The 15,584-nt window shown below is 40.8% G+C and overlaps 1 protein-coding gene across 2 annotated transcripts in view; it reads left to right on the top strand.

The window, feature by feature from the left end:
• KDM4C (lysine demethylase 4C) overlaps window positions 1–15,067 on the top strand; it is a 390,817-nt gene extending 375,750 nt beyond the window's left edge. For both annotated transcript variants that reach the window (XM_060237364.1, XM_060237363.1), the window contains exons 21-23: window positions 2,811–2,930; window positions 10,621–10,713; window positions 13,758–15,067. In XM_060237364.1, coding sequence (XP_060093347.1) covers window positions 2,811–2,930; window positions 10,621–10,713; window positions 13,758–13,934 — 390 coding nt within the window. In that variant the 3' untranslated portion in view covers window positions 13,935–15,067. The remainder of the gene's footprint in view (window positions 1–2,810; window positions 2,931–10,620; window positions 10,714–13,757) is intronic.
• The last annotated feature ends 517 nt before the right edge of the window (window positions 15,068–15,584 follow it).

The following is a 15,584-nucleotide window of genomic DNA, read 5'->3' as shown; positions in this document are numbered from 1 at the left end:
AGCCACATCAGCAGAAAAGAACAGACAGTTCTAAGGCTGATAAGGTGAAGGAACCCTTGAAGGGTAGCTATTGGGCAGCAGCAGTGTGGGAAGCTGACAGTGGCAGAGGATCTAGCATAGACAGCAGCAGTGACACTTCAGGTAACTCTACTTAGTACTGTGCAGAAGGAGACAATGGTAAACCACTTCTGATCACTGCATACCTTGAAAACCCTTTGATGAGACAATCCAAAATGAAAAAAAGACAGTGCTGGAGGACAGGACTCCCAATCAGATAGCTCTTTATCAGTTACTGGGGACGAGCAGAGGACAATACAAGTAGCACTGTTCTTAATGATGCAACTGGATTAAAGGACATTCAGTTGTTGAGGTGAGCAGATTTGTTTGACACATATAATAGGAACACGGAACATGAGAAGTATGAATCAAGGTAAACTCAAAATCATAAATGGAGAAATAGAACATTTAAATTGCAATTCTGAGACTGATTGAACTAAAGTGGACTAGATTGGGACATTTTCAGCCAGAAAATTAGAAAGTGTTTTGCTTAGGAAATTACAGATAAAATTACAAACACAGAAGAAATGGAGATGCTCTAATAGTGAGTAGAGGTGTAACACAAGCAATCAGCACTATAATGCAAAGTCTGACTTCATAAAAAACCTACCACATAGCCTTCATTCAAGTTTACACTGCAGCTATTGAAAAAGAAGTGGAAGAAATTGGAAGTATTTATGCAAGTGGCCAGGAAGAAACTGATCACACACCTAAACAAGATGTGCTGATAATCATAGGTGACTGGAATGCAGAAATGGGAAACAAAGTAGAATAAAATTAAAATTTGGGCTAGGAGCACCCAATGAGAGTGACTCATAGAATTCTGTTAAGACAAGTTATCTACTATAAGCACGTTTCAATCAACCAAACAGACAAGTGTATATATGGACATTACCAGATGGCCAATAAGAAATGAAACAGATTACATAATTGGAAACAGAAGATGGAGAAACACTGTTCCCTCTGCTAAATCAAGATCAGGAGCTGATTGGTACCACAAATTGTTAATATCAAAAGTGCGGATAAAGCTGAAGAAAAACACCAACACTTTCATGGTGTTAACATACAATCTAAACAGTATTTCTGACGAGTTAAAGATCATGTGAAGAATAGACTTGCATTACTATGTTCAGATGAATGGGAACTGGTTGCACTGTTGAAACCAGACACATTATCAAGGAAGAATGCACAAAGAGTATTCATGTAGCCAAAAGAAATGAAAAGCCTCAATGGATGACTGATGAAGTTCTTAAAATTTTAAAGATAGACAAGAAGTGAAAGGTGACAAATAGAATCTCAAGTCTAAATGCAGCATTCCAGTGAGTAGCACTTAGAGACAAAGAGAACTATTATAATAACCAGTGTACAGAAATAGAAGAGAAAAAGAAAAAAAGGAAGAGCAAGAGATCTGTTCCACGAGCTCTAAGAAATCAAGGGGAAATTTAAAGTACAATTAGGCATGCTGAAAGACCAACACAAGAAATGCATCAACTGAACAAGGCAATATAAATGGAAAGATGTGATCAGTGCACCAAAGAACTATACAGAAAAGATAAAGGATGATAGATTCCTTCCAAGAAAGTGAAGTGAAAGCTGCATGCAAAGCAATTGATAGAAACAAAACACCAGTAGTAGATGTGATGTCAGTAGAACTGTTTCACACTGCAGAAACAACATCCATCAGAAGAATATGACATCAAATCTGGAAAACAAAACAATGCCCACAGACTGGAAAAGCTCAATCTACTTTCCAATTCTGAATAAAAGGAGACATCCCAGACTACAGCAGCTATAGAACCATCACATTAATCTCTTATGCAAGTAAAGTGATGCTCAAAATCTGACAGACTGTTACCATGTATGGAATAAGAAATGTCAGATGTTAAAGCTGAATTCAGAAGATACACTTATGGATCGTACTGTAAATTTGCTGGAGAATATGAGAGGATTATAGAAGAAAATCAGATCATGTTCTATAAATTACAGCAAGGCTTTTGACTATGTGAATCCTGAAAAGCTATGATTAGTTTTAAAAGAAATGGGCGTGCTACAACCTCTGATTATTTTGATGCACAATCTATACTCTGGATAAAAGGCTATTGTTAGGACAGAATATGAAGAAACAGTGATTTCCAAAGATGTTAGACAAGGATGTATTTTATGTCCCTATCTCTCCAATCTCTATGCACAACATATAAAGAAAGCTGGATTAGATTTCGATGAAGGTAGAATGAAAATTGATGGAAAGAACATTAACAATTTGAGATATGCAGATGACACCACATTACTGGCAGAAATTGGGAAAGACTTGAAACAACTACTGATGAAGGTTAAAGCAGAAAGTGCCAAGAGGAAAAAACTAATGACTACTGGGGAATTACACAACTTTAAGGTTGATAATTATGACATTATTATTATTCATACTCTCCTCAGTCATTAGTTAGGGTATGAAGGCTTCTTTCCTTTGTGACATCACATTTCTCAGAGACAGTAGATTGTATGACAAGGCTCTTATTTGAAGTAGATGCCTGTGTCGTACTCAGATTTCATATTCATGTATCATGAATTGTATTTTGTAAGCATGATGTTATTTTATTTTTGTACAATTATTAGGAGTGTGGGTTTTTGTCGCTGTTTCTCACAAAAGAAAAGAATGTGTTACAGTTATAAGGTAATCAAATTGTGCAGATCAGTTTCCAACTTTACCTTCTTGCTTATTAATAGAAATAAATGTTGGTGATGTTTTGAAACAGAGTAGAGATTGCCTAAAGCTGGGCCCACCTGCAGAGGGAGAAGTTGTTCAAGTGAAGTGGCCTGATGGAAAACTTTATGGTGCAAAATATCTGGGAACCAACGTGGCTTATATGTATCAGGTAAGTTTGATTGACTGATGTCTTTGTCAGAAGCCTTCATTGTTTTCCACCCCAGATTCCTTATATTTGTATGGTTTTATTGGCTGTACTGGTTGGAAAACTTAATAATAGAGATAAGTCCCTGTCATCTTGTAAGATGACATTCCTTGGCCTGTATGATAGTTCCTATGATTCTGCAGTTCTGTTCTGAAGAGAGCATTTCCTGACTTCACCTTTACCTTGAGAAACTGGAACTCTGGCTTCCTAAGAGCGGGGGGTGGGGGAGGGATACATCACACAGATCATTTTAGGTCAGTCAAGGTGAGTTGATTGTTCTAACATATTCCTTATCTGTAAAAACAGCATATGAACTTGGGTTTCCACCTGCTTGGACCATATTCCAAAGTATACAAGCAAGAAATCTCATTATCTATAACAGAAGTTTCAGACATGCAGAGCAATAGTGTATTTAAGCAATCAGATTTTATAAGCACAGATCACTTTAAGCTGGAAACAAAACCCTGTATCATGTTCAGTGTTAATTATAATGATAATCGGTCATATACTAGTCCTGGGCAGGTGCTGAGTTTCGAGTAAGAAAAACTAAGATAACAAAATGTCAGATTGAAAAGTCCACACTTTAGGCTCCAACTATACATAATTTTGCACAAAAGTGTGTAATGATAGCCCAGTTGTTGTTTTAGAAGAGGAAAGGCTACTTCTGTAAGGAGTGATCAACATTGGAGAAACACTTGACTCTTTCTCTGTCCGCCATTTCTTCATTTCAAATCCCACCCCGCAGTTGTTTCAGTGCGTGGTGTGTGACATCTTGCTGTGTGTGAACATCTAGCTGAAGTTCACAGTGGGCATTGCTCAGCTGAAGCCATAACTTAATGTATACTTTTACAACATTTCTTCTGTTATCTGGCCCCAAATTTTTACAATATCTGTCAACAGCTATGGATTAAAGCTGGCTAGGAGCAGCACCTTGGGCTGACTATCCTGCTGTCTTCTGGTGATTGACCACTTACACATGGACATTTCCCGTTGGAAGTATTCAGAGTGCTGTGATAAAAACTCCTGAACAGAACATTTTCATCAGAATTGCATATATGACAGCAAGATTCTAACATATAAGCTGGTAAAGAAAAACGTGGGGAAACTGGTTCTGTTGGTTCTTCAGAAAGGCAAATGAAAGGAACTTGAAACATTGGTTCAAAATTCTTTTGAGGGCCACAAGATTAGATATTGTACAATTGGCCATTGTTCTTGTCACCTGTGACCATCAACAGATTGCATGCATACCTCTACAATCAAAGCTTGCCTTAGAGGAATAAATTTATTTCCTATCGGTTGTAGAAACATAAAGGTATGTTAAATGACCTTTCTAAGGTCATGTGCAAAACATTAATAACCAGCTCTGTTCCACAGTGATGTGTCCTATCTTCTAATTGTTAAAAAGGTCAGTAAAAATGTGTTATCCTGCATGTAATGATCCAGAATGCTTAGTTAACTCTCATCATCCAGAGGGCAAGCCCTTTTCCCTCAGCCACTATAGTAATTTAAGAACATAAGAACATAAAGAAACCATGTTGGATCAGGCCAATGGCCCATCCAGTCCAACACTCTGTGTCACACAGTGGCCAAAAAAACCAGGCACGATCAATTTGTCTTTGACTGTGTAGGCATCCCACTCCTGGCATTGCCAGCCAGCCAGTTTGATGCCTCCAGCCATAGCTGGGCTTCTTACAACCAGCACTGTCAGCTAACATCCTCCTCAGGCACCTCCTTCCTGCTAAACCTGCTTCAAGCTTTTGGGACCCAGTTCTGCTGGAAGGCTCTTGGGCAGCTGGCTTGCTTGTCTGCTTGCTGTGTGGGATAGCTCTGTGGCTCAGGAAGAAGGGAAAGGGTTCTGCCAGATTTTTTTTTGGGGGGGGGGGGCGTGTCATGGCATTCCTGATGATGGAGTAAGTTGCTGCGGATTATTCTGGTTAGGGGCTGGAACAAAGGAATAAACATCATTATCTAGCACATTTAATTAACCAGCTGCACCCATTCCTCATGATTGTTGTGTAACAAAGCTTTCACTGAAGCAGAAGGATCTTATGATGTGTTATATAAAAAGGAAGAAAAATATCTGGTGTGATTTAAACAAGCCACTCATAATGATAATATGGTATTCAGGAGGCATTTCTTTGTGAGGAAAAAGAAATGGCAGTTCAAGAATGGTTTATGGCACCTTTACATATTATGGATACCCCACAGGGAAATCCTTGCATAACTCTGGGGAAATTGCACATTACCTTGTAACACAGAACCATGATGGCTTGGAAGGAATGATTTGCATCAGGTAGATAGGAAGAGCGCTTCAGTTGTTCCTTACACCAGTTGATGTTCCCTTGAACACCCCCCCCCCCCAGAACTATGAGTAAAAGCAAACTTGGAATACTGGCAAAAATAAAAACAGCTGGGTCGGGAGACTTTCAGGAGAAAAGCAACTGGCAAGGAAGGTTTAACTATTCATTTCCTTCTTCTTATCCAAGGTAAATCATCCCCTCCCTTGATCAGTTTGCAGTCAAAAAGACTATTAGGACTTTGTCATTACAGCTTTAATGTAAGATGTGGTTTGCCTTGATCATTCGCAACTAAGACCAATTTCGCACTCACCCTATACTGCTCTGACATTCCTCTTTTCAGCATGGCATCCTTCCGATTTCCCACTATCTGCCCTGGGGCTTCAGCAAAGATCGGCGGTTTTGTGCGGCAAAGAGAAACTGGTTTTTAGCGGTTTCTCTTTGCTGCGCAACAACGCTGACATAAGCTGAAGCCCCGGGGCAGATAGTGGGAAATCAGAAGGACGCCGCACTGAAAAGAGGAGTGTCAGAGCGACGTAGGGTGAGTGTGAAATCGGTCAGAGTCTAAAGTGCCTGCATGTGCATGATCAGTGCTTTGATGTTGCAGATATAAGCAGGTTTTAAGATCTACATATAAAAAAATATTTTTGCACAACTATTCTATGAATTCAGATAAATTTACAAAGTAGACAGAATGCAATTAATACAATTCTAAATAAGGATCCATTTAAGCAACTGTTGTGAGCTTTGTATGTTTCCCTTAATCACTTTGAGACATAGTAATAATTGTGTGCAAAATCATGTCTATCTGTTTGAGGGAAACTTTGATCCCTAAGCATTTAGGGCCTTGCTTTCGTGTTCCTTTTTAATATGTATGTGTGAGCTTATGAAGATGACTAAATTAATCAAATGTTTTCTAGCAATTTCAATTAAACCACTAATTTATGATGTCCTAATGCAAGAAAATCACATGGAGAGAACTAAATAGCAAATGTTGGTCATATACTAGTAACATCCTCAGTGGCGTTGCAGCCGGAGCACTTGAGCCCGAAAGATTCTACAAACCCTAAGTTTGGGAATGGTTTCTAGCACAGGAAGGATAGATTTTGACTTCCAATTAGCAGAGAAGACAGATGTAACCAAATCCTCTATGGAAGGGGAGAAGGGATATGGCAAAAACCCCATGGTTTCTCTACATTGCCTTGGATGGTTTGTTTTGTCTGTCATACTTAAATGTGATTTTTTTTCCTTTACCTACTGGAAAGAATACTAAAAAAATGTACTAGAACAGAACTGGAAAAAAGGGTTATCACAACAGGCTTTCGCTAAATTGTGGGCTGTTGGTGATGTCCACCACTTTGAATCTTTGAAGCCGTCTTTATTAAGCCAAGATGTTGTTAGATCTATCAGCTGCATTCGATACTGTCGACTATCGGCTGCTGATCCGCCACCTCGCCATTGCAGGGATTTGGGGGCTGGCCTTACAATGGCTTTCCTCCTTCCTTGACGGACATGGCCAAAGGGTGGCAATTGGGGGAGAGCTGTCCCAGAGGCACTCACTAGATTGTGGGGTGCCACAAGGGGCACTGCTCTCTCTGATGTTCTTTAACATCTACATGCGCCCCCTTGCCCAGATTGCCCGGAGATATGGGCTTGGGTGTCATCAATATGCGGATGATACCCAGCTCTATCTAACTGCGTCAGCCTAACTGCGTCCCAAAAAATCTGGACCTAGCATTGCAAGCCATGGCAGGTTGGCTCAGGCTGAGTAGGTTGAAGCTGAATCCAATGAAGACAGAGGTCCTTTGCCTGGGTCGTGGCAGTCTGGGAAGGGAAATCCCCCTTCCAGTTTTTGACGGTGCACCATTGAAAGTGGCACACAAGGTCAAGAGCTTGGGGGTTCTACTGGAGCCTTCCTTGTCAATGGAGGCCCAGATAGCAGCACTGCCAAATCCGCTTTTTTCCATCTTAGGCGGGCAAGGCAGTTGGCCCCTTTCCTAGAGCGTCACGACTTGGCAACAGTGATCCATGCAATGGTCACCTCGAGATTGGATTACTGTAATGCCCTCTACATGGGGCTGCCCTTGTGCCGAACCCGGAAGCTGCAGCTGGTGCAGAATGTGGCGGCTAGACTATTAGGGCTCCCGAAGTGGGAGCACATACAACCGGGGCTCTGCGAGCTACACTGGCTGCCAGTTGTATACCGGATTCATTTCAAAGTGCTGGTCATTACCTTTAAAGCCCTATATGGCCGAGGACCTGCCTACCTGTCTCTCCCCATATGTACCCCAGAGAGTACTGAGATCAGGTGCACAAAATCGGCTGACAATCCCTGGGCCGAAGGAAGCCAAACTGAAGAATACACATGAAAGGGCCCTTTTGATCACAGCTCCACACTGGTGGAACCAACTACTGGATGAAGTGTGGGCCCTGCGGAGTCTTGATGAATTCCACAGGACCTGCAAGACTACCCTTTTTCAAATGGCCTTCACTTAAATGTGGATTGATCCACTATTTTCGGCCATCATAAACTACCAAGGAGAATATCTAGAGTATAGCACTGCAAATGTTAATTTTATTGTAATTTGATGTTTTTAATTATAATGGTTTTAATTTGTAAATTATATATATCATTTTGACAATGTTTTATATTGTAATTTGTAAGTTTTACATGTTTTGAGCCGCCCTGAGCCTGCTTCAGCAGGAAGGGCGGGATATAAATAAAATATATTATTATTATAAGAAGGATTTATAGAAGTTGCTTATTTGATTAGAAAATTTGCATGCCACTTGAGGCAGTTCACAACCAAAACAGGTTCAGCCAATAATAAAAATGAGTCAATAAAAACAAATTTCACCAATAAACAAACAATCAACAAAACCAAACAAATCAATAAAACAAATAAAACTATGCTAATAAAAACAAGCTAGGATATAAAGACACATAAAACAGTGATCTAAAATGGTACTGATAAATCAGTCCTCTGGCAAGGAACAGACTATAAAACAGCTAAAAACAGATTAAAGGCCTGGGCAAAGAGATGTGTCTAAAGAAAAGCGAGATAGGTGGCAAGCAAGCCTCGACTGGAAGGGCATTTCAAATTATTTATTTATTTATTACACTTATATCCCACCCTCCCTGCAAGTGAGCTCAGAGTGGCTAACAAGCCAAACTGGCATCTCAAAGTACAATAATCAATGATCAGCTGATAAAAGCATTAAAACCAAATGTTTAAAACCAAATGCTGGTGCTAAATCCAGTGAAACATGGCTAGGTGGCATTCTCATAAGTCTCAATTTCTGATGGTATCAGTCTGGCAGAGTTAATGGCTTGCAGGAGTCCAGATTTATAAAAGGAACAATCAACCGTCAGGCGGCTCAGCCATACTCTCTCATCTTAAGTTCCATAAGCCAGTTGGAATAAAACAGTTTTGCAGGCCCTGCAGAACTGAGAAGCGTTCTTCAGGGCTCTGATGTTCTCCAGGAAAGTATTCCACAGCACAGGTGCTGCCACAAAGAAGGCCCTGGCCCTGGTGGTATGCAATCTGGCCTCCTTTGGTTTGAGGATTGACACATTCAAGGACCCTAACCCTAAAGCAAGATGCCACCACTGAAAAGCTCTGACTCCACACACCCAACCTGCAGGTGCAAGCACAGAGAGCATTTCTTTAAAGGAACATCTGAACTGGTGGGCTGGATAATATGGGAGGAGGAGATTCTTCAAGTGCCTTGACCCCAAGTCATTTGAGACCTTATAGTTAAGAACCAGTACTTTGATTTGTGTCTGGAAACAGCAGAGTAGCAACTGCACCCCTTTCGCAGCACAGAGGTCATATGCAGACCTCAGATTCAGCAGAAGCTCACAGGAATGCAGTTCCTGAACCTTTCTGAGAGTACCACCTCCTCCTTCCCACCTTGTCCATTGACAAGGTGCAGCTGCATAACAATCCCTGGGTGAGCTCCATCACCTATTTTTCTACAAAACAACCCCTGGTCATATGATTTCTGTGCCTTGTCCCCAACCCTAACTTGGCTGCTATGTTCTGGACCAAACAAAGTTTCCCAATGATTTTCAAAGGCATTCCCACACAGAGTACATTACAGTAATCTAATCTGAATGTGACCAGAGCATGGATCACTATGGCCAAATCATGTTTTTTGAGGAATGGATGGAGCTGGTGTATCTGCCCAAGCTGGCAAAAACTGTTATGTGGCACAGAGAAGACCTGATCCTCCAACTCTAGGGCAGGATACAGTAGCACCCCTAAGCTATGAGCATGTATCTTCAGTTGGAGTGAAATCCCCTCCAGGACATGCTGATTTCTAAGCACTTGAGCAGCTTCACCATTGGCCACCAGTATCTCTGTCTTGCCTGGACTGAGCTTCATTTTATTGACCCATATCCATCTCAGGCACCTGTTCTTCAATGTCCCCACCTGATTCAGCTGATAAGGGCATACAGAATTAGGTGTTAGCTTCCATATTCATTTTATATAGGTGTCACGTGTGAGGGGGCACTAGAACTTGTGGTCATTTGCCCTGGTAGGTTTCATGTCTGCACTTTGGGCATGACTTTTGAATAGAGATATATGCCTAATAGCATCTTATATATGTAGAGGTTATGTCTTCCTACTTTACTATAAAACATCAAATATACTAATAGATATTTGGTCAGGAAGTCAAAATGCAATTGTAAATAATGCTTTGTCAATGTCTGACAGGTGAAAGTTCATGTCAAAAAGTAACTTATAACTTCGGATATAGCTAGTGCAGCAGCAGAGTAATTTAGCATTCCCTGCACTTAGCTGCATTTCATTTCTCATTTTCTGCTAAAGGGGTTCATGCTGGATTAGATCTAAACCTAAGCATGATAAAGCTTTTCATCTTCTGAACCAACCATTTTAAGGACATTCCATCAGATTCAATATAATTCTGTTAACTGGCAGTTCCTTTAGAATCACTCATAACTTCCTCCTTTTGACATAAGTCTTCTGCTACCTTGAAAACAGAGAGATTAATTCTTATCATTTGGAAAATTAGAGACAAATATATCAGACTGTTTTAATATGCTATATAATACTTGGGTATATAGGCATTCTTCAGAATGTCTAGGATTTTTGTTTTTGCTGTTGTTTCTGATCTGTATTTTTGTACTTCTAAGTTCTAAGCTAAAGGTTGCCAGATTTCATGCAGTTATTGTTTCAAGCCTGTATAACAATGCAGCAAATTTATATGAAAATTCCCTGAAATCTCTTCTGTTTCTAAGAACCAATTCAAGAACATGTGTTTGGCTACCCATGATAGCCCATGTGAATATCAGAATAATGATAATTTGATTAATTAACTTTAAAAATTAGGTTGAGTTTGAAGATGGTTCTCAGATTGCAACAAAGAGAGAAGAAATCTACACTCTTGATGAAGAGCTGCCTAAAAGAGTGAGAGCCCGATTTGTAAGTATCAGTGAACAAGTTTGCTCTAGGAACCAGGCAAAATACTACCAAACCAACCTCTGGAATTCTTTACATCTCTCACAAATGTTGTGAAGATTTAGCATATATATGATTTTTTAAAATGTATGTCATAGCATGTAAGACCTTTTTTGACCTGTGAAGACTTCTCTCCTGGATCCTTTGGTATCATTATATGGTATTTCACTCACAATTTGGTCATTCAGGGGAAATTGCAAAGGGATTTACTTTAACCACATTAACCCTCACCTGGATTACTAATCTGATCTTGTTATGTTAGTCTATGGTAGAGAAGTGAAACAGAAACCCAGTGGCACCTTAAAAAGTAGCATTTGTTTTCCCCAGGGAATCAGCCTTGGTGAGCTTTATATTGCCTCCCTCTGTTGTGTACTCCAGATTTTACAGGGGCTACAAAGTTTAATTTTGCATTCGATATGGTCGATCACTGGCTGCTGACCCACCGCCTCGCCGAAGCAGGGATCCAGAGGTTAGCCTTGCAGTGGTTTTCCTCTTTCCTTGAGGGTCGGGGGAAAAGGGTGGCGATTGGGGTAGAGCTATCCCAGAAACGCCTACTTAATTGTGGGGTGCCTCAGGGGGCAGTTCTCTCCCCGATGTTATTTAACATCTACATGCACCCCCTTGCCCAGATTGCCCGGAGATATGGGCTGGGTTGCCACCAGTATGCTGATGACACACAGCTGTATCTATTGATGGACGGCCGAGCTGGTGATGCCCCTGTAAATCTGGACCAGGCGTTGCAAGCCGTGGCAGATTGGATCAAGTTGAGTGGGCTGAAATTGAATCCAGCAAAGACAGAGGTTGTTTGTCTGGGTCACGGCATTCCAGAGGGAGGGATCTCCCTTCCAGCTTTTGACGGTGCATCACTGGTACCAGTGCGCAGGGTCAAGAGCTTGGGAGTGCTACTGGAGTCCTCCCTGACAGTGGAGGCCCAGGTGGCAGCCACTGCCAAGTCCGCCTTTTTTCATCTTAGGCAGGCGAGGCAGTTGGCTCCCTTCCTGTCGTGACCTGGCAACAGTGATCCATGCAATGGTCACCTCGAAGTTAGACTACTGTAATGCCCTCTACATGGGGCTGCCCCTGTACCGAACTCGGAAACTACGGCTAGTGCAGAATGCAGCAGCTAGACTGTTAACGGGACTACCTCGGTGGGAACATGTACGGCTTAGGCTGTGGGAACTGCACTGGCTGCCAATTGTGTACCGAGTTCGTTGCAAGGTGCTGGTTATTACCTTTAAAGCCCTATATGGCCGAGGACCTGCCTACCTTAGGGACCGCCTCTCCCCATATATTCCCCAGAGAGCACTGCGATCTAGTTCACAAAATCTTCTGGAAATCCCTGGGCCAAAGGAGGCCAAATTAAAAACAACTAGAGAGCAGGCCTTCTCGATACAGTTACCCCAATGGTGGAACCAGCTACCGGAGGAGGTGCGGGCCCTACAGATCTCAATCAGTTCCGTAGGGCTTGCAAAACCGCCCTCTTCCAACTAGCTTTCTAAAATAGAATCTGGTAGTAACATCAAGCCATCTTATACATACTGAGATTGTGGCACTATTAAGTTATACTGGTTTTAGACTATTTATTTAATATATTTAACCTATGAATTGTATTTTAACTATTTTGTTTTTATTGTTATAACATGGTCTATACCATGTCCTGTAAGCCGCCCTGAGCCTGCTTCGGCGGGGAAGGCAGGGTATAAATAAAAATTTATTGTTATTATTATTAATTTCTTTTGGATGGGAAAGCATCAGAGTCTTCATAATATTTGTTTTACTTAGCAGAAGTGACTAGAGTTTCCTACAATTGACCCCCAGTCAGATTTCCAAAGGATAGATGCTATAACCCCTGGAGTAAGGCTGAATTTAACTCCAGATGAATGTTTAGCTCACTCCATTTTAACTGCCAGTTACCTTCTATTCATATGTGTGTATGTGCCAAACACACAAACACTCACACTCCTTGCACAGCACTTGTCTGTACCCCCCTTGCCATGCCTTCTAGGTTAATTGCTCATTGATTAATAACATTCAGGCTATGTTGTAAAACACTTGACTCCTAACAGCTGACACTATAGGCAAAACCAACTCACGCTAACAAGATGGACAAAATTCCTAGCAGCGTACTGGGTAATGATGGTTCATATTTCAAGACAAGTAAAGACTCATTAAACAGAGATGACAGCAATGTCTCACAGCTGTAGACAAGCAGAATTGTGGTAGATTCTCTGATAGGCCAAGAAGCATTAAGGTGAAATTTATTCTGCATAAACTAGAATCATGTCTGTAAAAGTGGTATACAAATGGAGTGATTTTGTCAGGGCACAGTGTCTCTAGTCTAACTAGTTTCAAAAAGTTGGTTTTATATTGAACTATGACGAGATAGTTCTTTGATAGTATAATAATGTGTATAGTTTCATGGTCCACCCCCTCAGCTTACAGAACTCTCAGATAAGTGGTGTCCATAACTTGGGAGAAAGAAAAAGGCATACAATTGAGCAGAGAGGAGCCATAGAGAAATCAGTACCCTGCTATGGAGGTGGTAAGTGGTTGCCTGCCATTGCCAGTTCCACCTGTTGGCCAATTCCATTGACACTGACAGAAACCTCTTCTCAAGAAATATTCTGCTCATGAGAATATGCCTGTTTTGATAAAAGGTCTATTCATTGAGCAAGTCACGTGACAGAAAATTGCATTGTTGGAGAACCAATTACACAAGGCAAATTAGGAGAGGTGCGGAGAAGAAAGGAGACTCTGTTCATGGTCAGAGAGGGAACCAGGAGAAGTAGGAACTGAGTAGAAATTACCCCTCTTCCCTTTAACTAAGTTAAAAACTTTCTCCACCCCTTTTCCTTAACCATGTTTTAATGTATCTTTTACAAGAGATTGCTGCTGTCTTGATTTTGAAGAAATTTAGTTATACCAAGGTTATGCCACGTTAGTTATACCACAGGAAAAAAAACGATGCTGTTATTCTGTGTCATAATATAATTAACACCTGTTTTTAGTCTACAGCGTCTGATATGAGATTTGAAGACACATTCTATGGAGCTGATATCATCCAGGGAGAAAAGAAGAGACAAAGGGTTTTGAGTTCCAGATTTAAGAATGAATATGTGGATGACCCTGGGTACCGCAGCTTCTTGAAAAGCTCATTCCAGAAAAAGTGCCAGAAGAGACTATGAGGAAGAAACAAACAAAAAAAAACTCATGAACAGTTCATCTGCTTCCTTTCTGTGTATGAGCAGGCTGTTCAGTATGGAGTAACCTGCCCTTCCAAAACACAGATGTTGTTATTAGTCTGAAGATCTAATTTTGTTAAGCTTCTGGTTGAAATACTTGAGTGTCCCAAAAATTCCACCAAGAAATATTTCAGGTCCATAAACCTATCCTAAAATGCAGTGCCCCTGTTTGGGGTTTCTTGATCTTTTAAAATCTGAATGTTTAATTTCATCCAAGGACTAGACCAGGGGTGGCCAACAGTAGCTCTCCAGATGTGTTTTGCCTACAACTCCCATCAGCCCCAGCCAGCATGGCTAATGGCTGTTGTAGGCAAAAAAACATCTGGAGAGCTACCGTTGGCCACCCCTAGACTAGACAATGCCATATTAGGAATTAGAGGTCCTTTGAAATAACAAAATTATGTACAGTACATACAGTAGGATACATCAGTGGGGCAACAGTCATCCCTCCATGGATATCAATCACAAGCTCCCATAGACAGCTGTTAGGGAAAGATCAGACCAAGGCATAGTATAATATCTACACTGGGATCTCTTTTTCTTCCTCCAAAGAATAGGAATTGGCGTGACTTGTCTATTTTCTGCAGACAGGAAAAGGGATTCCACATTTTTGCTATGAGATGGTCTCTTTTTAAAAACAACATTATTCTCTAAAACAAATGCAGCTATAAATGGTACTGAGATCTGCAAGTACTATACTATCATAACTTTGTACAATGCTGTCCACGTTATTTATGCCTTCACTGCTTTCTGTACTTTCAAATCAATTTAGCTATTGAAATGAGATGGGGTGCTGCTTCTAAAGAAGAAAATCATCAATAAAAGGAAAGGAAGGGGGTATATTTAAAGAGGGAGATTTTTGGCATCTATTTTTAAACTTTTTTTCATGGGGGGAAGCAGTTTGTACAAAAAAGTCTTTTGTTGTGTTTGTAAAATTAGAGTTTGCATATCTTTGTTTGGCAGGCTAGTTTTAAACTAATGTAAAGAGTAATATAATATGGTCTTCCCTTTTTAAAGAATAGTCTGCTAATGTAATGGTGTTTGAAATAAATAAATGATGTCTCTTTGCTTATTAATTGTGGGGTGTGGTATTGTCGTTAAATATTCAACCTATATGGACAAACAAACAAAAATCTCTGTCCTTCAATCTATGTGTTAGGCCCCAGTGTTCAGTCAGGCATTTGTATTCAGGGCCCCTATAGCTGCTGTCTCATTTAAATTGGGTTGCCAGTATCTATTAGGGATGGACATAAACTGGAAAAATGCAGTTCAGTTTGTGGTTCATGGCTGAACCACAAACCAGAACAGGAGGCTTGTTCACAAACCGAACCATTTCGCGGCCCTGCAAGCCCCATTGAAAGGGACCACAGTTCATTTAAATGGGGTTTGAAGAAAGCCCCCAAAATAGCAGAGTTGTTTTGAGCTGTCTTCTGCAGTCCCTTTAAACTTTTAAATCAGGCCAGAAGCTTTCCTGAAGTCTCCAGAATTTTTCTTCCTGAAGTCTCTCCAGTATTTAATTCCTCCAAATACCTGCTCCCTGCTTTGGTGGGGGAGGGGGGGCTTGACCATCCCATTGTCTAGACTTATTAGCAT

This window comes from Heteronotia binoei, chromosome 4 (assembly GCF_032191835.1).
Source record: "Heteronotia binoei isolate CCM8104 ecotype False Entrance Well chromosome 4, APGP_CSIRO_Hbin_v1, whole genome shotgun sequence".
Lineage (NCBI taxonomy): Eukaryota > Metazoa > Chordata > Lepidosauria > Squamata > Gekkonidae > Heteronotia > Heteronotia binoei.
This window is presented reverse-complemented; position numbering and strand designations above follow the sequence as displayed.